Below are 26,119 nucleotides of genomic sequence, written 5' to 3'. Positions count from 1 at the left end.
TTTCAAAAATTTATACTAACTCTGTCACTTTTTAAGTAAAGCAGTCTATCCCATATGATTATATAATGAAAAAATTATTTGTCAATGTGGAGCTTAAAAAAAAAAGTGAATATGTAGCCCAGTGATAGTCACAAAGCTTATGAATAGAAGATTGCCATCTAAGTCAAAGACATAGTGAGATCATATACATGTTTCCACACTGAGATCCTAAAACTCATTTTTCAGAACTTATGCTTGACTTTGTTTTAAACCTCAGTGTTTTTTGGGGGGTGGGGGGGGAGGAGAGGGATTTTAAGAAACTTTAATATAAAAATATAGTTATTCTTCATTACAATATTTATGTGAGAGCAAATTAAATTAAAACAGTAGATATTTACTGTGGCAAAAATATTAATGCAGGTGCCATAAAAATTCTGTATTACTAATTCTGCTATACATTTAAAAATTATTCCTACACTACAAAACTACTTATTACCCTTAATATTTTGTTTGTTTATTTTTAATATTTTTTTTTTATTGATTTCAGAGAGAAAGGGAGAGGAAGAGAGAGATGGAAACATCAATGATGAGAGAAAATCATTGATCACCTGCCTCCTGCACGCCCCCTACTGGGGATCGAGCCCGCAACCTGGTCATGTGCCCCTGACTGGAATTGAACCTGGGACCCTTCAGTCCACAGGCAGATGCTCTATCCACTGAGCTAAACCAGCCAGGGCACCCTTAATATATTTTTAAAAGATTCAGTGAGGAAAGTAGATAATATATGATTTTATTAATAAATAGTGTGAAAGCATCAATGATAACTTTTCTTTTAAACAACCAAGTCTTGACTTTAATGTTGTGCATACTGGCCTCTATGGCCTGCAAGTAAACACATGAAAATATTTCTCATTTCCATGCACAGGTATTCAGCTCTAACACCATTTACAAATGATCATGGGCAAAGTAACCTTTGCAAAAGTTAATATTCATTTGAACAGCCACAATTAAATATTAAAACAAGCAAGATACAGATTATGTTCAATATGCACCAGATGTCAAATTATAACATTTAATGTTTAGAACTTAATTTTCTTATTTTCTTTATAGGGACATCTTTTGTATGTGTGGGTGCTCAAATGAAAACTGAGGAATGCACTATTTGACCATAATAACAAAATTCACACACAAGAGGGTGTTTGTCTCCTCTAAAAGAAGTAATACATTTTTGCTCATTCTCTCTCTCTAAGCATTATTTCTCATACTAGAGGCCCGGTGCACGAATTCGTGCATGAGTGGAGTCCCTCGGCCTGGCCGGCAATCAGGGCCACGGGAGGTTGCCTGGCTGGGGGGGGGGGGGGGGGGCCCTGCAGGAGGTTGGCTGGCCTGGGGGAGGAGCTGTGGGAGGTTGGCAAGCTGGAGGGAGGGGCCACAGAAGGTTGGCTGTGGGAGTGCACTGACCACCAGGGTGCAGCTCCTGTGTTGAGCGTCTGCCCCCTGGTGGTCAGTGCATATCATAGCAATCGGTTGACAAGTCGGGTTGTTCAGTTGCTTAGGCTTTTATATATATAGATTATTAATGAAAATACTTACAAGCACCAACCCCAAATTTTGTCTTCAAGGGACAGTTATTAAAAAAGAGTGGCTCATTACATTTTAAAAAAAAAAAGGTCAAATTTCAGCAATACTAGTGCTAAAAATAAATCAAATTTCTTAGCATCCACAAAGTATAGTATTTTCATAAATTTTCTATTATGTGCAGATTTATTTTCCTTAAGAAGTAAAATGAAGTTTGAATAGTACTGTCTGTGGTGTGGTGACATCAGCAACTGCCAGTTCTTGTCCATCAACAAGTCCCAATTCTAAAACAGAAAAAGCATAATTAACCCAAGGGGAAAATAAAAACTCAACAAAAACGATAACGACACACAGATACACAAACTATAGAATATTATGGTTAAGATAAACATCAGTAAAATATATTGATTAAAGACAGTAATATGTTTGATTTCTTTAGATATTTTTGTGTATTCTACTAAAAGAGCAATTAAATCTATTATTTCTAAAGATATAAGTATTTAAGATGAAATCATTATTTGAAAGTATTAACAGCAAATCTAAAAGGAATTGTTACTTTTACCAAAAAAAGAAGTTGACTATGAAATATACTCATTTAAAATACCTTTCAATGTCTTGGAGAGATTTGGCCTTGTTCGTTCTTCAATAGAGGTTACTGACTAGAAAACAAAATTATTTTAATGTAAAACACATTAAATGAAATTAGACTTTTAATGTAATTGTGAAAGAAATAAAAACTGAACACTTCTCACCTGTAAGTAAAGGGTTCTATTTTTTCCCTCTAATGTTGCTGTGATGGCTGGAGATTTCATCTGCCTAAATATAAGTATGAGGGGAAAAATCAAAAATCACTTTTTAAAAAAACAATTCTTGTTTTTAAAGTTTTAAAATATCAAAAAATATTTCTACAACATAACAGAAGTCCAGAACACTTACAGAGAAGCACTATTGGTTAGATAATCCAAAACCTCCTGTAGTTTTGCTGATGGAGAAAACTGAATATTTTGTGGAAGCTGGCTACAAGCTGGACAGTTTTCCTACATATATGAAACACAATAAATCACAGCAGCACATGCACCAATAATAGTCTCCTTATAATAATGAAATAAAAATGAAGCTGTGTTATAACCATGCATGTTTCCTATGAATGAATGTTTATGCTTGAAAAATCTTTGCTTTTCATGATCAGCCATTTTTCCTAAATTACTTTGCTACATGGTAGTTCTTTCAGGCTACACGATAAAAGATATATAGTATAGTAACTAAGGTTCTGAAAGCTAGATAAAACTTAGGCTATGGCAGTGGTTCTCAACCTTGGCTGCATTAGAATCACCTGGGAATCTTTTTAAAATCCTGATGTCTGGGCCTCATCCTCCGGAAATTGTTTTTTTGTTACTAATGTTGTGGCCCCACCCCATAACAAAGACACAGAATTTCCGGAGGATGAGGCCCAGAAATCAGGATTTTAAAAAGATTCCCAGGTGATTCTAATGTGCAGCCAAGGTTGAGAACCACTGGGCTATGGGCAATTTCATTTATTAACATTTAAAAATCAAAGTATGCATGATCAAAAAAAGTTCCCATTAGTATAATACTACTAACCTTTCTCTCTGCTTCAAATGTGTATGTGTACAGTCCATCTACATCATTGAATACCAAGTAATTATTAAGGGGAATATATGCGCTGTAATGAAAAAATGTCCACATTTATATAACTGAACCAGATCAAAACAGAAACTTACATCCATATTAAAAATAAAACTCATTACCTGGTGGCTATTTTAAAAACTTCAGTGGCACACACAGCTGAAAAGGGAGAAAATAAACATGCTCTAACTCAATGAAAATTAAACATTTAAAATTGGACGTTTTTTAGAAAGTCAGTAGTAAATCAGAACAGATAAATTTACAAGGCTATTGATTAAAAAGAGATTAAAATTTATATACTCTTATTTTTAAAACACTGAAAAAGTAGTAACATTTTATATTTTTTTGGGGCAGTCCAAGTAATAGAGTATGTTTTCCTTCCTCTTCAGATTAATGAGCAGCCTGTTATAAAGATTAAACAGAAATGGTATGAAAATATCTGCTTCCTACAGAGCACTATGTGATATAATGTAAAACAAATTATATGCAAGGCCTAATAGCTAATTCTTTTTTGGACAGCTTAATTACACCATCCACCTAAAAGATATCACATTCCTATTGCAACAGTTTTCTGAGATCAAGAAGCTGCAGAAATGTCAATTTAGATATCGAATCAAAAACTAAAGGAAAGAGAGCGTCAAGTGATGGCCTTTTTTCCTCACCTGCAATGACGGCATTTGTGGAAGCTACTGCAGGGATGATTCGTTTTACTACCCCTGAAAAACACACTGATTAAAACACGAGCATTTCTTTCAAAAAGTAGGTATCTTAAGTTAGGCAGTATGATTTATTAAATAACATTTTCCACAACTTGATTTGTCAGGCTTTCAAGTGACAAAATAGACTTAAGTTGAACCATGAAGCAATCTTCTTCCACATTCCCATCATTTTGTAGCATGTTCAGATTCTTAAGGAAGTTACATTAGCAAAGAAAAGTAAACTCTTCACTAAGCTTCATAGATGAGACCATGAATAATAGCTAACAATTAGGGTGTTTATTGTGTTCCAAGAACATCGTGAAAATTAAATAGATGTTACTGAATTTTCCTAACATCCTTATGTTAGTCGTCTTACTCTGATTTTATGGACAAGGAAAATGAGGTTGAGAGAAATTGTACCACATCCACAGCTATATACCTAGTAAGTGATGGAGGTGGTATATGAAACCCAGATCACCCCAAAGTGCATAACCTTAACTGATACGTGATATAATACTATACTCAGTAAGGGTTGGGTAAACTATAATGAACAAGAATTACCTTATATTCATTTCACTCTACAGCTTGCACTCCTCTATTACATAGTTCTCCATTTCTACCCTACTTTTTATATCAGTACTCAGATTAGCAATGAACAAAGCTCTACCTTAAACAATTTTTTAAGTAGAAAATACTCTATTTTATGACTACATTTGAATTGTTCACCTTAGGAAAAAAACTACAAAGGCAATACCTATGTTAATTATATTGAAGTGTGAGGGAGCACTGAAAAATGGGACTTCTGGTGTAGGCAGGATTCAAAAACTTCAGAAAAAAGGCAAATTTCTTAGAAGACATGAAGTCAGTTAAGTCTGGAAAGCTGTTTTTAAAAAGTTAATTCTGATCATATGATTACGTATAATTCCAGAGCAGGAGAAGTAGGGAGGAGCTAATCTGATGACAGTTAAACTGGATGTTCTCCAGTGAGCCACATACAGGAGGACGTAGTGAAAGGAGCAGGTAGTCACAAACAGTAAGGAGTAGAAGACACTGCCCAGCAAGAGCCAGAATGGCAGCATAGGTAAACGCCGGTACTTGCTGCCTCCCATAACCACATCAAAATTACAACTAAAATGCAGAACAACCATCACTCAGAACCACCTGAAATCTGGCTAGATGGAAGTCCTACAACTAGAGAAATAAAGAAAGTCTATCAAGACTGGTAGGAGGGGCAGAGGCGCAGAACTGGCTGGTCCAACACCAGTGTGTGGCGTGTTTTGTTGTTGTTGTTTTAAAATATATTTATTGATTTCAGAACGGAAGGGGGAGGGAGAAAGAAACATCAATGATGAGAGAGAATCATTGATTGGCTGCCTACTGCACGCCCCACCCTGGGGATCAAGCCCACAACCCAGGCAGGTGCCCTGACCGGGAATCAAACCCATGACCTCCTGGTTCATAGGTCAATGCTCAACCCCTGAGCCACACCAGCTGGGCAGTGTGGCGTGTTTTTAATTTGGATATCTCCCCTGCGGAGGCATTACATGAGAAGCCATGGTTCCCAGGCCTACACCAGACCCCCCAGCCCAGGGTTCCAGAGATGGGAAGAGAAGTCTCTGAAACTTTGAACTGTAAAAACCAGCTGGGATTGTTGCTGAGTAACAGGGAGGATGCTGGATACCCAGGCAGTTCCTCTTAAAAGGCCACCACACAGCCCTGACCAGTTTTGGCTCAGTGGATAGAGCATGAGCCTATGGACTGAAGGGTCCCAGGTTCGATTCCAGTAAAGGGCATGTACCTTGGTTGCGAGCACATCCCCAGTGGAGGGTGTGCAGGACGCAGCTGATCGATGTTTCTAACTCTCTGTCCCTCTCTCCTCCTCTCTGTAAAAAATCAATAAAATATATTTAAAAAGAAAAGCAAAAAAAAAAAAAAAGCCACCACACAAATTTACACGGTTCAGCTTCCTCTGAGTTCCAGCCCTGGGGCAACGACTCAGAAGGGATTCAGGGAAATACAGGGAGGAACTGGATTGTCTGGCATTGGAGCAAGAACTCGGGGGTGGCTTTCTCCCAAGCAGGGGTACTCAAAGGGGTCATTGTTCCTATGCTGAGACCTCCCTCCCCTGCCCCTGTCACAGAGCTGACTGGCAGCTGTATCTGAGTTCCCATCAGCATGGCTCACATTGTTGGCTCCATCCTGGTGATTTCCTGAGACCCCACCTCAACCAACTCGCAGGCCCACCCAGGCTGTTTGCAGTGGCTTTTCCATATGAATGGCCTGTCCTGGCTCAGGCTTCAGACTTTCCTAAAATCTCTCAAACAAGCAGCAACTGCCATCAGCGTGCCCCAAACCTATTAATAAGAGGCATAAGAACCAGCACTAGCAACAGCCTGCCTTCCTTCACAGCTTGGCCTTACCGGGACACCTCCAAGCCCAATACAAATAGGAGAAATCTGCAGATCTCTCTGTAATTCCTGCCGGGCAGCCCCAGGCAGTGGATGACTTTGCACCTCCTGGGAGGCCCCAGAGCCACTGCACCTGGTGGAGAGCTTCAGACTATACCAGATTACAACTCTATACATTCACAAGCAACACACTCAAGGAGCAGACCCAGTGAAAACAAATGCCCCACTTAAGCAAGTCCTGCTCCATAGGGGTATTTCCTGCAAAGCAGCTCACACTGTAGTTGTAGCTGGTCCTCACAGCAAATTGGCCTGGAGGTCAATTCCTCTCAGTGATGCCAACAGCAATCAAGGTTCAACTACAACAAGACTATGCACATAGCCCACACAGGGGCACACCTAAATTGTCCAGCTCAGGTGACTGGGGAGGCTGAGTCACTGGCCCTACAGGACACCTACTATACAAGGCCACTCTACCAATTCAAGGAGACATACCAGCTTTACTAATATATAGAAACAAATACAGGGAAGCAGCCAAAATGCAGACACAAAAGAAACATGTCACAAATGAAAGAACAGAAGAAATCTCCAGAAAAAAGACCTAAATGAAATGGAAGCAAGCAAACTATTATATACAAAGTTCAAAACAATGGTTATATAACATTGCTTAATGACTTAATGAGAACTTCAATGGATTTAGTGAGACTTTCAAGGATGTTATTGAGAATTTCAAAGACATGAAAAAGGTCCAGTCAGAAATAAAGGATACACTAATTGAAATAAAGAATAATTTACAGGCACTCAACAGTAGAGTAGAAGATGCTAAGAATCAAATCAATGATTTGGAATAGGAGGAAGCAAAAAACACCCAATCAGAAGAGCAAAAAAAAAAAAAAAGGAATCCAAAAATATGAAGATAGTGTAAGGAGCCTCTCAGACAACTTCAAGGGCACCAACATTTGCATTATAGGGGTGACAGAAGGAGAAGAGAGCAAGATATTGAAAACCTATTTGAAGAAATAATGACAGAAAACTTCCTTTACCTGGTGAAAGAAATAAATTTACAAGTACAGGAAGTGCAGAGTCCCAAACAAGAGGAACCCAAAGAGGCCCACACCAAGACACACCATAATTAAAATACCAAAGGTTAGAGACAAAGAGAGAATCTTAAAAGCAGCAAGAGAAAAGCAATTACCTACAAGGGGGCGCCCATATGACTGTCAGCTGATTTCTCAACAGAAACTCTGCAGGCCAGAAAGGAGTGACAAGAAATATTCAAAGTGATGAACAGCAAGGACCTACAACCAAGATTACTCTGCCCAGCAAAGCTATCATTTAGAATTGAAAGTCAGATAAAGAGCTTCACAGACAAGAAAAAGCTAAATGAGTTCATCACCACCAAACCAGTATTACATGAAATGTTGAAGGATTTTCTTTAAGAAGAGGAAGAAGAAAAGAAAAAAAAGGTCAAAAATATGAACAGTAAAATGGCAATAAATACATATCTATCAACAATTGCATCTAAAAATAAAAATAAATGAACAAGGTACCTAATGAACAAAATAAGCTGATGAATAAAATAGAACCTGAGGCATGGAAACATGGAACAGACGAATCTCAGAGGGTAGGAGGGAAGGGGGGCCAAGAAGAGATTAACCAAAAATCTTATATGCATATATGCATTACCTACAGACAATAGGATGGTGAAGACCTGGGATGGGGTGGGAACCCGGTAGAGGGGGGACATCTGTAATACTTTCAACAATAAAGATTTTTTGAAAAATAAATTAATTTTAAAATAAATTTTTTTAAAAAAGAGCACTGCCAAAATGATAAGGACTCCCCGTACCCTCCACCCCTTAAAAAAGCTGGACTTCACTTCTCATTTTGCTTTGTACTCCTTGTGAAGGCCCTTCATCACCAGGTTGCAAAGCCTGCACCTGCTCAAAGGTCCAAAGGGATGAATGAGAATACATATGAAAAAGAGTTTCCAGTTCCTGATCAGGACAAACTGAATTCATTTATTAATTCAGACCATTACCAAACGTGTACCATATGCCAGACACTGTTCTAGGTGTTACACAAAAGTCACCTGCTCTCATAGAGCTTTCATGCTGATGTGGGGGACAACACTCAAGTCAGTACAGGAGGAAATTTCAGATACTGAAGAGTTCTGTGAAGAAGAGTAAAATGAGGTCTATGTTACAGTTGGATGATCAGGGAAGACCTTTTTCAGGAAGTGATAGTTTGAGCTGAAATCTAAACCCTGAGAAAGACCTGGCCATACAATGACCCAGGGAAAGAGCATTTCTGTAGAGTAAACAGCAAGGGCAAAGGCCCCGGAGCAGGGATGTATACGAGTGTGCAAGTATGCAATATTCCTTGCAGAGAAAAATGAGACTAGCATTAGTTCTGAGCAATTATAAAAAGGTAAAATACTGAATGGTTAAGAAGTCATTTTCAGTTGAATGATCAGGAGAACTGGTTAATACCTGAGGGATAAGCAGCCAGGCTTGTGGGGTCCAAGGAAGACCAGTGCAGGCATAAGGATCAGGAGGATATTAGAGCTCAAAAATAGGAATGAGCTTGGTGTGGTCAAGGAACACAAAGCAGGTCAGAATAGGAGAGTTCAGGAAGCAAAAAGCAGTGTGTAACAATGGAATTTTCAAATGACATTACTATGACATCATTATGCTGTATATAAGGAAATAATCACAGAAGAGAAATGGCAGATTTTCAAAAAGACAAAGTTCTTTCTTGGGAACTTGACAATGACCTTGGAAAAATTCTATAAAGGATGAACTGTGAGTTCCTAGACCAGGAAGCATTGATCCCTAAGACTGAGCACTATGATTGTTCACTGAGACAAGTCCTCTTGGACTAGTCTCATTTAGTCACTCTGACTAGCTTAGAACATCTGGAAAGGTCTTTCATGACATCCTTATGAACAAGACAAAGAAATACAAAGTACTCAAGAAGGCCTGATCAATAGAATGAGATAAAACCTAAAATCTAGGGCCAGATCAGAAGTATGATTCAGACATCAATTCTCTGCCAATTCAGTCTTACAGATGAGGCTTAGCAACTGCATATATAGAAGAACTTCTACATTTTAGTGGGCAATTACCTCAAAAAGTTGAAAATATAGGATCAATGTTAGCAACAAACAACAAAAAACCCTCCTCTCCTCTAAGGCTACATCAATTATCAGAATTATCAGAAGGCTGTTATCTAAAATAAGAATATTTTAGATATTCTATGTAGATTCTAACCTAGCTAAGAGAATTATGGATAACTGAAATATGGTTATAAAAAAACAACATGATGGGGACTTAAAAGTCAGGCACATGTCAAAGGGTTAAAGGAACTAGGGAAGTTCGTGGCAGTGATAAAGATTTGGAGGGAATGTGACCACGTTCTCAATGTGTTAAGTGCTATTACTTAAGGGAGTTAGGTTTATACATATATGGTATACCCTGGGACAATACTCAGAACAAACTAAAGATGGAAATTTCTGCTCAATAGATAATTGTCTAACAGTCTTGTCCAAGTGTGAAACAGATTGCCCCAGGTGGTGATAAATTGCTCTTCATTGAATGATAAAGTGAGTGAGTCAATTTCCAATACTAAGTAAATAAGATTCAATGATTTTATCAAAGTCCTTCTAGCTAAGTAGTAGTATGGATTCTGCTGCTCATTTCCAACTTTGGGGCATCTGAAAACTATTATTTCCATGGTACCTTTACTGAACTTCAAATGGATGGTAGTGTCTAAAATCACTTATCACTTATTTCCTCCAAAGTATCCCGAGCCAGTAAAAAAAGGATCGTCCCAAGATCATTATTCATGGCAATTTGCTAACTTACCTTGCGTGAGTCTGTATGTAACACCCCTAATATTATAGTGTGATGCTCTCTCTAGAGATTTTTGGAAAATCCACTGAATATGATCAGGATCATCTCCATCTAATGGAACCCCTTCTGTTAGGGGAAAAAAGAGGAGAGAAAAACAGAAACAGAAACATGAATCAACTTGTTTTTGATGTAATTATCAAAATGAGTAATGTAGACGAATAAATACTGTAACTCTGGATTATAAAATTAGGTTCCTTACCTCCAAAAGGGTGCTCCTTGGGCCACTGCAATAGCCTTACATACTCAATACAGTGTTCTGGTAGCCTGGGCATAGATGCAATGGTGCACATGGGAAAATTAACCTAAAAACCAAGCCCTTTTTAGTGGATTTAAAACAATGACTTATTTTAAAAATGTAATTTCTAGTTATGATTTAATTTGTAACAGTTTGTTATAATTCACCTTAGCCCTCCACTTATAGAAACAACTTTTAAACCATTAAGATTTCTAAAAGTAGCTGAGTCACTTCACTCAGGTTTTCCCTATGTAAATTTAACTTTGTTAAACTGTGTAAAAAATATGCTGAATAAATTCTCAAATTTGTTATGTGTACCTGATCTAAATCTGAAGGTATGAAACAAAAGCAAATTCACAGAGTGAAATTAATTCCAAGTGAATACTCATAAATATATCAAAATTCTAACTGTCCTCTAAAGTGGATATATAGATGAAAGAGCCTCATCTTTGGAAAGATCATTCTCATCCTTGGTATCTTTATTTCCCAAAAACAATCACAGGCAAGGAAAACAGATGGTAGCTCTACCCAACATACAATTTTAAACTGATCCCTTAATCCCTACTCCCAAATAAATTAATACAAATAAATTATGAAAACAATAGTATCAAAACTGTATTTTTTCCTCAAATAGAGCAAATTTCATATTTTATCATTTTTTCTTCTCAGCATGATTTTAAAAATCTTGTTACCCCTAATTAAAAATTCTAAATATTGAATAGATTTAATATTTCAACCATAATTCCATCCCAAGATACTGTAAAATAAATGCAGGTGCTTTTTAGGGTTACCTGTGGTGGATACAGCTCCAGAGTGCATTCAATACAAGCAGTCATCCCAGGCAAAATTACCCGGGCATTTCCTTTAAAACCTTCTGTCCCCCCATCTATCAAAGGGACAATGGAGCTTGGATCTAATACACCATCTTCATAATTGAGAAGAGATATCTAGGAAAATTATTTTAAGCGTTTAAAAGGAGAAGGGGATAAGAATTCAAAAGACAAAGCATGCTGTCAAGTAATTCCACAAATCAATAACATGACTATATACTAATATATCAAATCAAGGGATATTAGCAATATTGGTCCTCACCTAAAAATTAATGATAGCAATAAACAAGTACATGAACTTAAATGAAATTAAGCTCTGATTTTTAAAAAATATGATATGCAATTCTAATTTTCAGTGTGTTAAGAGCAACAGCAAGAACTTCAGAGAACTGTAACACTAAAGTCTTTACCAGCATGCCATTTATCCATCTTCTGGCTATGATAGAGTCCAATCCACATACAATTATATGAAATTCTATAAGAAAAAAAATGCAAGCTTAGTTTTTAAAGGTGCCATGGTACATCATAATTACACCTTCTAAGAAAACACACACACACACACACACACACACACATCACATCACATCACATTTAGCCCTGGCTGGGGTACTTAGTGGTTAGAGCATACGCCTGAGGGCAGGTTCCATTTCAGTCAGGGGCACATACCTTGGTTGTAGGCTCAATCCCCAGCCCTGGTTGGGGCACATGTAGGAGGCAACCAATCGATGTGTCTCTTTTCACATCAATGTTTCTCTGTCTCTCCCCCTTCCTTCCACTCTATCTAAAAAAATCAATGGAAAAAACATCCTCAGGTGAGGATTAACAACAAAAACAAAACCCACTTTTTATTATAACACACACATATACAAACATCTCCTAATCCTTACTCAAGTCAATGCAGAAAAATGCAGTTAATGGTGTCAAGTAAGAATTAAAACAATGGCACTGTGCTCTTTTCAACCCGTCAACAACCTTATTGAAAAGCAACACCACGAGATGAAAACAACTAAATAACCTTCAAATAGCTACCAACCAAGTAATAGTTAGAATTTAGTGGGAGATGAATTTCAAGAGAACAACTTACGTCGATAGAAAGTGTCATTAAAATCCTGGATCTTGTTGAAATGTCTGAATATAAGTAAAGGAACGTGAACTGCTAAGCTTGTAATTTGTAAAGTGAATTTGATAATACCATAAGGAAAAACTTATAAATGTATTTTTAAAACAAGAAATAGATCATAAATGTTCAAAGTAGTGGAATTCAAGGAATATGACAAAATGAACACAAGCCACTTCCTGACAAAACCACTTTTATAACACTCCTCTCCCGAACTGCTTAGTCTCCCTCTCATCCCTGAACCCCTATATCATTTAATTATATTTATGACTCTAATATTTTCTACTTGTTTTTGTATCAAATCCTGAGCCCTGGGAAAGCATAATGTGTGTATCCTCAACCATCAGCATCAAGCCAAGAGACAATAAACATTTAGCGATGGGATCAAGTATATCCTAGTTCCTATTTAGCTGGGTGATTTTAAGAGTTACTGCAAAACTAATTAAAAACAAACACACACCCTGGCTGGTGTGGCTCTGTGGTTGAGTGTCAACCTATGAATCAGGAGGTCATGGTTTGTTTCCCAGTCAGGGCACATGCCTGGCTCGGTCTCCAATGAGGGGTGTGCAGGAGGCAGCTGATCAATGATTCTCTCATCACTGATGTTTTTATCTCTCTCCCCCTTCCTCTCTGAAATTAAAAAAAAAATTTTTAAAAAACACACAGAAGATCCCAAAAAACAACTTTTTCAGTTGTCAATGACTTATTATTGGTTTTTTGGAGAGTGGAGGTGGGGGTAGAGAGAGAGATGAATTCTTTCTTCCTCTCTCAGTTTACTAGTTTTCTAAGTCTCTTTCTTTAATCCAACAAAACCCTACCAGCAGTCTCCCCCTGCCTGGGGGTGGAAAAAGAACCCCATTCAAAACTGGCTTGGCATGAACCAATCATAGCACTTACCACTGTAACAACCCATATGCATGCAAAGCGTTTAACTTTCTAATGGAGCAATTTTGTTTAATAATATATAAGTTATACTTCTCTAAAATTACAATAAATAATCCATTATTCATGTTTTTAAAGCAAAATAGAAAAAGAATAAAAATTTGACCTACAAACAAAGCTATAAAAAATAAATTCAATACAAGCCCTCACCCATTCAGATCTCTGTTTCTTGAAGCTAGGCAAACAGGGGACATAAGTGACAACTAGAACAGAAAGATCAAGAGAACCCGACCAAACACTGGAGGAGCAGCCATGGGGGGGGGGGGGGGGGGTCCAAGGAGCCAGACCCAAAAATCCCATCTCCTGGATTTCTATAAAATGCCCGTTTCCCAGATCTAAATAATGGGGACAGACAAGGTGTACATGTTTGTTTCTTCCTCAACAGGGGCCTGTATTTGCATCTTTATACCTTTTATTTAGAAGTAACAGATTCACAGGGAGTTGTAAAGAGAGTACAGAGAGGTCCTGTATCTTTCACCAGGTTTCCCCCACCAGTTACATCTTACATTAGTACAATATCAAAACCATGACTAGGACATTGGTACAAGTGTGTATCGTTCTGTCATGTGTAGACTGTGTAACCACCAGCCTAGACATACAATCGATCAGCACCAAGATCTCCCTCCTGCTACCTGCTCTGAGTCACACCTTCCCTACCCCCACCATGCCTAACCTGACAATCACCGATTTATTACCATCTCTATAGTTTTGTCATTTGAAGAGCGTTATATAAATAGAATCATACAATAGATGACCTTTTGAGATTGCATTTTTCATACCGCATAATGGCCTTGATATACATCCAAACTATTATGTTTCATAGTTGGTATAGTTTTATATTGAGTATTATTCCACAGTATGGCTGTATCACATTAAACAATTCATTTATTGATGGATGTTTGGGGTGTTTACAGTTTTGGGCTACTACAAATAAAGCTGTTCTGAACAATCGAGAACAAGTTTTTATGCAGACTTAAGTATTCATTTCTCAGGGATAAATGCCCAGGAATGAAACTGCTGGGTGATATGGAAAGTGTATGTTTAGATTTTTCAGAAACAAACTACTTTCCAGATGGCTATAGTATTTTACATTGAAGCATAGTGGTCCCCCCTTTGGAAAAACTGCTGCTTGAAACTGCTATTTGAACTACTTTGTTATTCTTAGTCTCTTATTCTGTAGGTCAACTCTATTATTTTTAGACTATAAAAATAACTGTTTTTTGCTTGAATAGAAAAGATAAACTTAACTGTCTGACCTTGCAAGCTAGCCATCTAACATAAGGGACTAATACAATAATACTGATGCCAGATGTCTATATAAATATGTACCCAAGGTTACAAATGTCTATATAAATACTCAAAATTACAAAATTGTCTATATAAATATGACAAATATTAAACATAATATATACTCAAAATTACAAACTGTCTACAAAAGTAACTTACACAAAAAACTAAAAAAAATATATATAAAAAAAAATACTCCCTCCTGTATTTGTTCAGGAATTTGACAGAGGTAATCTGCTCTGAACCTGCACGCAATAAAGATGACTCCTAACTAATTGGCTCATTAGGCGTCTTGTCCAGCTCGATGATTTGCAGTACAACATTTCCCACCAGCAATGAGCAATCCAGTTCTTCTGTACTTTTGCCAGCATTTTAAAAATTATTAAATATTTAAATAATTAAAATTATTATAATTTTAATTTTAGATAGTCTTATAGTTGAGTGATAATATTTCAATGTGGCCATAATTTAGATTTGTCATAGCTAGTGATGTTGAACACCTTTTCATGTGCTTTTTACCATGTTTAGGGAAACATCTTTCTCTGTTGTCCATTTTCTAACTGCATCATCTTTACTGTTGAGTCTGAAACTTCTTTATATACTCTGAGTCCTTAGTCAGACACCTGCTTCCTAAGTATCCTCCAACTGCAGCTTGTCTTTTCATCCTCCTTCACAAAGTAAAAGCTTTTAATTTTGATATTCAATTTATCAAATTTTTTATATATCATGCCTTTAATGTGGTCAAAGAACACTCCACCAAACCCTAGATCCCAAAGATTTTCTCCTGTTTTCTTCCAAAGTTTTTGCAGTTTTACATTTGACACTTAAACCTTTAATCCATTTTGAGTTACTTTTGGAGGTTAGGTCGAGATTCATTTTTTTATCTATGGCTATCCACTGGCCTCACCACAATTTGTTAAAGCAATTATCCTTCTTCTGTTAAACTGGTTTTGGCCCTTTGTCAAATATCAATTGGCCATACTTGCATGGGGCTATTTCTGTCTTGTCTGTTTGACTGATCTGTGTGTCTCTCTCTGGCAATCCGACAGTCTTGATTATTGTAACTACGTAACTCTTGAAATTAGATAGTAACCCCTCCTATTTTTTTTTTCTTTCAGCATTTAGGTATTCCTTTGTCTTTCTATATCAATTTTAGAATAATCTGGTTTGTACTGACAAAAATTTTCCGGGGATTTTGGCAGGTTGTGTTAAACTTAGATACAAATTTGGGGATAAGTGACATCTTTACTATGTTGAACTGTCCAATTCCTCAACATGAACTCTCTATTTATTTAGATCTTCTTTGATTTCTTTCATCAGCATTTCACTGTTTTCAGCATATAAATCATATACTTATTTTATTCACACGTAAGGTGTTTTTTTTTAACGTGGTTATAAATGGCACTGTATTTTAAATTTCAGTTTCCACATGTTAACCGCTAGCACACAGAAATATAATTGAATTTTGTATGCTGACTTTGTATCCTGTAGGATTTTCTATACAGCAAATCCCATCTCCTGAATTTCTATAAATACTAAAAATTCCCCTGATCTAAAGGTATGAAAACCAAGAAAGTGAATACTTTTTAAAAAACATACTTCTTATATAAATAAATTGACTCTGACACACTTCCATTTGGTTAATAATATACTGACTCTCTATTTTATCTGCTACTTTCAGGAGACACAAAGATTAATTGGATCCAACCTAGGGGCTTAGAGTCTAGTAGAGGAGATATGCAACTGACACTGAACATAAGGGCAATAATGCTGAATAAACAACAGTACTAGTTAAAAGCAGCTTAATTAGTGCAGCCCTAACCGGTTTGGCTCAGTGGATAGAGCATCAGCCTGCGGACTCAAGGGTCCAGTGTTCGATTCCGGTCAAGGGCATGTACCTTGGTTGCGGGCACATCCCCAGTGGGGAGTGTGCAGAAGGCAGCTGATTGATGTTTCTCTCTCATCGATGTTTCTAACTCTCTATCCCTTTCACTTCCTCTCTGTAAAAACTCAATGTTTAAAAAAATAAATAAATAAAAATAAAAATTAGTGCAAAATAATGTATACAACCTTACAGAAAACACTGGAAGATAGAGCAAAATGTTATCAGCAGGTAGCTCGGTAATAACTTACTGCTACTGATCTTTTTCTTTTCGCTTGTCTGTATTCTCTGTGTTAAACATGTCTTTCATAGTACAGAAAAACACACAAAAGCTTCATAAAATCAAGTAATTTTTTTGTGTGTGAAAAGGATACGGAACTACAGTGCAATTCGGAACTCTGTCATTTAGAAATTCTGCAGCAACTTCAGCTTTAGGTCTTCCAACATCTTTAGGCCTACAGGAAAAATGATATTTCAGTCATTACTCATGACATAAATCTAGATGGGCTGCATCATTTCAAACATAAAAATATCCATGTTGAGTTTAATTAGAGGACATTTAGAAGAAATATTTATATCTAAGTATTTGGGATGGACAATCAAAATGTCAACCCTTATTAATGTTCCAAATTAAGTACTGACAAGTCTAAGTATTTAGATGAAAAAGAGAAGTTTTATTCCCTTAGAGAAAGCATAATAATGGCATGTTTCATGGTCATTTCTCATTGTAGCATTTCTCAATGTAAAAAAACAATTATCCCAGGCCTAGGGCCTTCCAAGTATCTACCCTGAATCCCAGAACTTAAAGATGTTACTATGCAGGTCTCGGCTGAAATATACATAATGAAATTCATTCTAGGGATGCAGGAGCCTTCACTTATCACAAGTAATAAATTTTGTGTCCTGTAGTAAGTCGGAATCCCATTTTTGTAAAAGGAATAATTCTAAGGGCATTATCTAAAATTCAAATGTCACTAATATTTTCATGAAGCTAAAAATACAAGGCCTTAAAAGATCATTCCTTGGTAATAACCATAGCTATAAGTAAGAAATGACAGGAATTCTCTCTTCTCATCTCAGTGCAGATGACATATTCTTTCCTAGTACTTCCTCATTCTCCTCACAGAAATCATTCCCAAATAGTATATACATAGTAAGTGCTTCATTACTACTTTTTTATAGCATATTTTTGTTATATATATATAGGTCTATCATACCCACTGGACTGAACACCTGGGAAAAAATGACCATATTCTTATCTCCTTCATATGTAAGTACAGGATAAACACTTTAAAAATAACAATTTTAAAAAATCAATGTGACTATTTTATTTAAAATTGGAATATTAAAGAGCCCCACCAGCGAGCTCAGTGGTTGAGTGTAGACCTGTTCTAGGAGGTCATGGTTTAATTCCTGGTCAGGGTACATGCCCAGGTTACAGCTCGATCCCCAGTGTACAGCATGCAGGAGGCAGCTGATCAATGATTCTTCCTCATCATTGATGTTTCTCTCACATATATGTTTTTAAAATCCTCATTCATTATTTTAGCCACAAATTGAAGGGCATGGCCATTATTATGATAACCAATTAACTCGATCGTGGTTTTTTTGAGAACATTTACACACCAAAGTTAGTTAGACTGGCAAGGACACCAAAACTTTTCTATAGAGAAGGGAAACTTCAAGGGTTAAAATATAAAGAAATAAATAAAAGTTAAATGAAGAGTTCACATTGTAACAACATTTCAATAACTTGACTTAGTTTAACCCATTCTTCAATCTCTTTAAGAACTTCCACAAAGGTAAGTTAGAGGTTTTATGCCTATCCTAAATCTTTTATCTTTTCTGCTAACCTAACCTCACCCTGCATATCCAGGACCAACTGATTGCTTTCTGTCAGTAACCTAATCACTAGAGAAAGAAAAGTATTTCATTATCCCTCCGCATCTATAATTCTTTAATTAACAGACACTTTTATCTAGCCACTCAAATCCCTAAATGTTACATACTAAAATTTATCAATGAACTTTTCCTCAGAACTACATATGTGTGCCACTTCCAGTTCTCAAAATTATCTCTAACAAGCCATTCCCAGAGGACTCTGTATTTCATGTATGTCTAAGGTAATTATCCCTTTCTTCCATTTCAATTGCTCCTGGCTTTTTCTACTTCATTCTTCATCTCTTTTCCCTCTGTAAAAAGCTCAAATTCCGTCACAACTTCACTGTCCCAGAGTCACCACTCAGAGTTTGGCTCATGTGTCCCACCAATGTGCCTCACTAGGGCCTAATATTCCAGCTGCTGCTCTCTCATGAAATCACCAGGAGGAGGAGGCTGAACTTTGTGTCTTCGGAGCACAATCACCCCCAAATCACATAAACCTGTTGGAAATTTCTGTTAGGAAATTAAAACTTACCTAAATAAAAACTGCCTATTTAAATTGGAAACATCTATAGTGTCCATGTCTATAACATGAATCTGTCTAAAACCAGACAAAGCCTGTGGGAATAAAAAAAATCCAAGTAAGCAGAAATTCCCTCACATTTGAAAAATTTGACATTTATTTTCAATGTAGTCCTAAATCTACAAATTCTCAATAATAAATTCTGCATAATCGTATTCAATTGTTAAAGAGACTTACAAAGTATATATAACATTTATGTTCCTGGAAAGGTCAAAATGTGTAACTGCTCAGTTTTAGTTTGTAACCAAAAGAGAACAATTCAAAATTTCTACAGTTGTTTTATAATCTCATAAATACATCTGTAAAGTTTAGTGCTTTGCTATTGCTGGATACTTTATTTTACTAATCTTACTAATTAATTGCACTTACTAGTCTTTTTTCAGAATATTATTATAAGCAATTCATACAAGCTTTATCTTAGTTTACATAACATTAAGCATGCACCATTCAGAAATAACTATTATAAGGTACATATGTCACAAACACACACACACACACACACACAGAGAGATACACTGCACATGTAAAAGAAATATCTTAAAAGTATTGAGTCAAGCCCTGGCCGCTGTGGCTCCGTGGTTAGAGGGTCAGCCCGCACACCAAAGGGTCTCGGGCTCTATTCCTGATCAAGGGCATGTACCTGAATTGCAGGTTTGATCTCCTGCCCTGCTCGGGTGTGGGAGGCAACCAATTAATGTTTCTCTCTCTCCCCACCCCTCGTTCTCTCCCTTCCTCTCTCTCTAAAATTCAATGAAAAAAAAAAATCCTTGGGTGAGGATTAACAACAAAAGTATTGAGTCAAGAATAAGCAATCAGCCCTAGCTGGTTTGGCTCAGTGGACAGAGCGTTGGCCTACGGACTGAAGGGTCCTGGGTTCAATTCCAGCCAAGGGCACATGCCTGGGTTGCAGGTTCGATCCCCAGTGTGGGGCGTGCAGGAGGCAGCCAGTCAATGATTCTCTCTCATCATTGATGTTTCTGTCTCTCTCTCCCTTACCCTTCCTCTCTGAAATCAATAAAAATATATTTAAAAAATTAGCCTGCTGTATTTGGTCAAACATTTAATTCATCCCTAATGCCTTGGCAGGACCAGACCAAATGATTTCGTGGGCCTTATACAGCCCAAGCCTGCTCTAAACAAATGTTCCCTCTCACACTTCACTGAAAACAGCACTTGTCTAGGTCACCGGTGAACTCCATGTTGCCATCTCCAGTGACCTGACCCGTCTGAAGTACTAGTATTTGGCACTGTGTGGATCAATTCCTAAGAACACATTCTTCCCTTGGTCACTACATGCATGAGAATTTTTACACTTTACCACATTCAGTTTTCCTCCTGCTTTACTGGCTAGATTCTTGAGAGCCCTTATGCTTAATTCTGGTGATCTCAGACAATCTTTTTTTTTTTTTTTCCAGACAACTTTATAAGCATACCCAACAGACATCTCAACAGTTTCCAAATCCAAACTCAAGCATCTTTTTCACCAACCCCACCAAATCTGCCCTTCTCCCAGCCTCATGTCCGTGAATGCTAAGCCCATCTTTCCAGGTGCTCAGGGCAAAACCCTTGTCATCCTTGACTCCTTTCTCTCCTGTCCCACAACCAACCCATTAGCAAATCCTGTTGACTTCATCCTCTGACTGCCTCTCACTGCCTCCAACACTACCGCCCTGTCCTCAGTCAGTCATCTCTAGCTAGATGACTGCAACAACCTTCTACCTCACCTCAGCTTCCTCCTCTATTCTTCTTTAGTCTTTTCTAAATACATCAGCCACAGTGATCCAGGTTAAAAGTCAGATCAAGTCAACTCATCTGCCTAAATCTCTCTCCAATGGCATTCTGACTCAGAGAAAAAGGCTAAGTTCTTACAGTAACTTCCTATGCCTTTTGTGGTATTAATTTCAAACATCTCCATCTCCCATTGCCTCCGATAGCCTCTCCGAAAATACTTCCCTTACCTACTTCTGCTTTAGCTGTAAGGACCTCCTTGCTATCCTTGAACAGGACAGTCATGCTCCAACTTCACAGCGTTTGCACCTGCTGTTCCCTCTGTCTAGAATGTTCTTGCTCACCTCTTTGCTCAAATAGCACCTCATAAACCCATTCCCTTCCGACCAGGCTACCTATATTTCATCTTTCCTTGCTCCAAAACATCTGACATACTATGTATTTTCCTTATCTTTTTCCTTTCACTAAAATGTAAGCCCCACAAATACCTATTTTGTTCAATGCTATACATGCCTGGTTTGTGGGCTTGATCCCGGTAGGCAGCATGCAGGAGGCAGCAGGCTGATGTTTCACTCTCACATAGATGTTTCTCTCTCTCCCCCTTCCTCTCTAAATATCAATTAAATAATAATAATGTCATACTCTTTTTTTAACAATGAGCCTCGGGGGGCATACAATCAATTTATAAAAAGACGTGTATCTCTTATGTACTGAAATAAGCAAAGTAACAAGTGGTAAAATTAAAAACCCTATTTTCTTCTTCTGTGTAAGATGGTATTGCAATGCAATAAATAACATGGCCACCTAAAGCTGATTGATGACTACTCTTCAGATCTAATCTCCAATTACTTTACATTTAAAATGTGTATCTATCTCCTTTGCAAATAACAGCTTCAAAATGGAAATGGTTAAGCAATAGGGAATATGTACATGCAATGCCTATCAAAACCACTACCCACCCTTCCCTCCTAGAACTCTGGTTCTCACACTGCTCGAGTATTTATATCTGACAAGGTGCTGGCATTTGGGTACCCCACAGAGTACATCATACATATTGCTATTTATTTTGTGTGAGTTGTCTCCCCAGAGAAACTTCATATTCATTAGGACAGAGAACACGATGATCTGCAATCCCCACGGAGCCCAGCACAGCACTAAGTATCATGAAGTGTATTGAGTTTTTGCAGTTTCACCAGGAGTGATGTTGTGCTTCCTAGCAAAATTAACATGGTTGTTTATATTTAAACTTTAGCAACATGGCTGACTTTTTAGGTATTTTATCTAGTTCTTTTACTTCATTTTCTAAGGAGTCTACTCTAGCATTTCCACTTTTCTACACATCAGTAGAAGCCTAGAATATATCAGCTCTCAATCAATTCTCCTCCTATCCATCTCTGTTAAATAAACTGATACTTGTTAAAAAAAAAAAAGCTTCTTTGTGGTTATCAGAAGTTAATGAAACGAATTAATTAAATCACAAATTATGGATTTCAAACCAGTATACGAAACAGTTTCACTAAATAGTACCCTCTCTTAAAATGATAGTCGTTAAAAACAAATTAACACATGGTTCAGTGAACACCTGACTAAGAACTGATCATCGGGATTCAATTCCAGGCCCATCACTGTCATCCAAAACAGCGAGGCAATCCATGTAACCTCTCAGAACCACATCTCCATCTACTAGTACATAACATGAGCCAATGCCCTATCTATCTAAGTGGGTTATCTTAAGGAGCAAAAGAAATAATCAATACTGGCAAATTGCATGTTAAAATATGAATTTCCAGTTTTGTTATTTGAAATTAATGAGTGCTTTGCGAGAGGATGCACAAAGATTTCTTTGATAAAGAGCAGAGAAGAAAACAGAAGAATGTCTATCAATGATTTATGTTGAGCACTTTACAATTTAAGACCGTCTGGAAGCTGACTTGCTAAACTTATCTAACAAAGGCTCAAAACAGAGGTTAATAATCATAATAAAGAAATTTCCTAATATGACAGAAAAGGAAAATTACCATGAAGGAGAAAAACACATATTATATATACATGCATTTATATATATATTTACATATATATATTACCAGATTTTTCAGGAGCTCACATCCTAAGCCGCCAGCTCCAATGACTAGAACTTTACATGTATCTAACAAAAACTGGAGAGACTGTAAAGAATGAAAAGGCATATTAAAACCTAGTTATAAAAAACACAAGTACCATTAATACAACAAGCCATAGTTTCTGATGTTTCCATGAAAAATGCAAATGAGGATCAAGAGCAGACTTTCTATTTAATAAACTCTTTTAAATTTATGAACAAGGTAGAATCAGAAATTCTATAACCCTAATGATTTCAGAGCATTTCAATTTCAATGTGTTTACATTGACTCTTATTGTATGAAATTAAAGGTTATTTCTAAAAACAAAAACTATGGCTAGTTAAAGGTTATCTTTTTTTAATCTTGAGAGGGGATGGAAAGCATCAAATTCATTATTTAACTGGCTTCCTATGAAGAGAAAAGTATAAAAATCTTAAGAACTGGGGATCAAACACTGCACAAGGTGTTTAAAGGTCTTCAGGAAGAAAAAAACAAACAGATAAAATTCTTAGAAAGTTGTTTATCAACAGAAATACAATTCAAAACAATCACTTAACAAAAGTATCTTAAATAATCAGGCAAAAAAAAAATTCAAAAGCACAGGAAAATAAGATAGAGACAAAGAAAGGCAGAACACTGTCAATTCTGTCCAAAGGCTAAAGGAGAGAAAAGTAATTCAGGTGAGACCCTGGTCAAATCCAAGAGTTTGTACTTTAATTCTAGGGGTAGCTCAATATTTTTATTTCAAAACAGTATCTCTTCACAAACATCAAATGACATAAAAGTTTACTAAAAAGGATACTTTTTCTACCTTGTAATAAAAAAATAAGTCTTATCTAATTGAACATTTGCTTTAAGTCAGACACTATCCAAAATTCCATTCGTTTTACAGAACTCATATAATTTTTAACATGCAATTAGTTATACTCAATCCTACGATGCTCAGTTGAATTAAATTCCAAGATTTAAACAAGCATACCTATCTTCCTATCAAAAGTAATTTCTAAGAGCAAAACTAAAAGTGGAGTGTGTCTCAGAAATCACTTTAAACTAAAATTTAAAGTGAAGTATAAGTTAGAATTTTAAATGAGATTATAAAGTTATTTTACTAAAAAAAAGTCAACATATTACATGAGAAATGCAAAAATGACTTAAATATTAGCCATTCAAATAAAATCAGTTGCAAATATTCAACTTAGTATTTCAAGATAACTTACACAATTTTATTAGTATTTTTACTATAAGAGCAAGTGAAAAAGAAAGCATCTTATTTTTGAAACAAAACTATTAGAGGAGTTACTTAAAAATAAAAATAAATGTTTCTCACTTCAGTGCTCGGTTCGAAATCAGGGTGTGTGAAGGGTCCAGATCGCTCGAGGAACTTCTTTACATGGTTCCAGCGACCGTCCCAGTCTCCAGTGTCCCCACACCCACCATCAACAGCCATTCTGCACAGAACACAGTAAATTCAGCTGCAAAGGTCAGTATGAAAAAAACCGCACCTACAACTATTATGGCTTCCCCAAAAGTAAAGGTAACACCAGACCTGCTCAATAAAAAAGGAATTATTTAATGTGATCATGCTCACGCTTTTAATTATTTTTCTGGGCTATTATAATTTATCTAAAGGTAAGAACTCCATGTGTTTGATTAAATAAATCAGTCTACCTGTTTCTGGGTTCCTAAAGCAAGCCAAAATCAAACTTAGGATATTGTTTAGTCAGTGAGAAATGGGCTTTTATACATTTGGAATTTATAAAAGGTCATTGCAAACTTCCCCAATCTGTTCCTTCCACACACTTGGGTCAGGCAATACGTTATAAGAGGAAAATAAATATGTAACTCCACTGTCAGAATTGCGATGGTTCACATCTAATATAACTCGGGGTCCTTTCCAAGTGTGAAAGGTGTGACTTAAAGATCTTTGATGAAAGGAACTTTCACACATTTTTATCTGAAACAGAGGTCCCAGTTTTTCAAAAAAGAATCTCTTTAATACTATGAGATGGTTTTTGTTGCCACTGAACACAAAATGTTTTAGGTTAGAATCTTTTATATCACACAGCTGAGCGTGTTCTAAGACTGGACTCCTCTATCTACTTAGTAATGATGTTTACTTTTCACATTTCCTATAACCCCACAACTTCTACATCCAAATATATTATTAATATCCAATTTTAACAAAAGGGACCAATAAGTATGGCCTGGCAATAAAGACCTTGGGTTTTGATATTATAGCTCACTTGGTTCCACAATTAATAGCACTGTGACCGTAACAGCCATAAAACTCCTCTACAGGTTTTTATAGCTACTTGGGGTAAGAATGAGGCCCTGGTACAATGCTCGGCATATAACTTTATCATGTTAAGCAAACGTGGGGAGGAACGTGAAAAGCAGCTCCAGGCCGGCCCCCTGCATTGCAATCTCCTGCGGGGGCGACACCTGCAGCCTAAGCGCCGCCGGGACCGGCTCCGGAGAGACCGAGCGCCACACCCCCCGCCCTGCGGGCCGGAGCGGGACCCTGCGGGCCGGGCGGGGGCTGCCGACACCGGCCCCACCGCGCAAAACCAAGCCCCTGACCAGCGGCAGGACGGGGGGTAAATGCGCACAACACGTTCTTGGCGTCAACACTCCTTTAGGAGCCAATTGCTCTGCAAAAGTGGCCGAAGCGCTCAGTCCGATACCATAGAAAGTTCCCAGAGTCTGCAATTAAGACTGTCTCCGTGTGTACGAGCGGCCAGTACTCGCTTCGTGTGCAAGTCAGAGCCCTTCCCAAGGTCACGTCTCTGACGCGGGGGCGCTGGGAGAGGGGCGCCAGGCGGTCCCCAGACCTGCGGCCAAGCACCGGCCGGGCCCGGGCGGGGACCGAGACCGCGCGGCCTGTGCTCCGGGTGCCCCCTCCCAGCCCCCCGGGCCCGCTGCGGCTGGTCCCCTAGGCCTGGGGAGGGGAGGCGGGGGTCCCCGAAGAGGGCCCCGGCCTCCCGGCAGCACTAACTTCTCAGCCAGCAGCTCCTCTATTCTCCTTCTTTTCTTCTCCCTAAAAGAAAGAGAGAATAAAAGAAGGGTCAGCATCACGCTACACACTGGGCGCCGCGAGAGGATGGGGGGCGGGGAGACGGGGCGGGAGGTGGGGGGACCCCTAGTGGCGACGGCGACCCCCCACCGCCGCACTCGGTCACAACCCAGCCCGGCCGGTGCCCGAATTGCCCGGGTACTTACGGCTCCTCGCCATCCGCCATATTGTTCTCCGCCTCTTCCCAGGTGCCCCCACGGCGGGCGGGGCCAGGCTCGGGGGCGGGGCCGGAGGGCGGGGC

The 26,119-nt window shown here is 37.8% G+C and overlaps 1 protein-coding gene across 2 annotated transcripts; it reads right to left on the bottom strand.

Annotated features, from left to right (window-relative positions):
• Positions 1-1,518: 1,518 nt before the first annotated feature.
• Positions 1,519-26,119, bottom strand: UBA3 (ubiquitin like modifier activating enzyme 3). 2 transcript variants are annotated; one of them, XM_036331599.1, is made up of 18 exons: positions 26,025-26,119; positions 25,801-25,842; positions 24,133-24,253; positions 22,791-22,871; positions 18,931-19,013; positions 16,889-16,969; positions 12,371-12,414; positions 11,697-11,761; positions 11,248-11,403; positions 10,421-10,523; positions 10,174-10,287; positions 3,867-3,920; positions 3,327-3,363; positions 3,160-3,241; positions 2,494-2,594; positions 2,310-2,373; positions 2,162-2,216; positions 1,519-1,841 (listed from the first exon to the last, which is right to left on the bottom strand). In XM_036331599.1, the coding sequence occupies exons 1-18, from the start codon at positions 26,042-26,044 to the stop codon at positions 1,753-1,755; spliced, it is 1,392 nt and encodes a 463-aa protein (XP_036187492.1). In that variant the 5' UTR covers positions 26,045-26,119; the 3' UTR covers positions 1,519-1,752. The 2 variants fall into 2 exon arrangements, with proteins under 2 accessions (XP_036187492.1, XP_036187493.1); XM_036331600.1 differs by lacking the exon at positions 25,801-25,842.

Source organism: Myotis myotis, unplaced genomic scaffold (genome assembly GCF_014108235.1).
Source record: "Myotis myotis isolate mMyoMyo1 unplaced genomic scaffold, mMyoMyo1.p scaffold_m19_p_13, whole genome shotgun sequence".
In the NCBI taxonomy this organism is placed as follows: Eukaryota; Metazoa; Chordata; class Mammalia; order Chiroptera; family Vespertilionidae; genus Myotis; species Myotis myotis.
The sequence above is the reverse complement of the archived record's forward strand: the minus strand, read 5'-3'. Positions and strand labels throughout refer to the sequence as shown.

Excerpts from the sequence above, each read along its gene's own strand:
- UBA3 (XM_036331599.1), bottom strand. The coding sequence starts at position 26,044 with ATGGCGGATGGCGAGGAGCC. Across the intron at positions 25,843-26,024 it reads ATGGCGGATGGCGAGGAGCC|GGAGAAGAAAAGAAGGAGAA; the intron begins GTAAGTACCCGG and ends TCTTTCTTTTAG. Across the intron at positions 16,970-18,930 it reads AATAGGCAGTTTTTATTTAG|GCCTAAAGATGTTGGAAGAC; the intron begins GTAAGTTTTAAT and ends TTTTTCCTGTAG.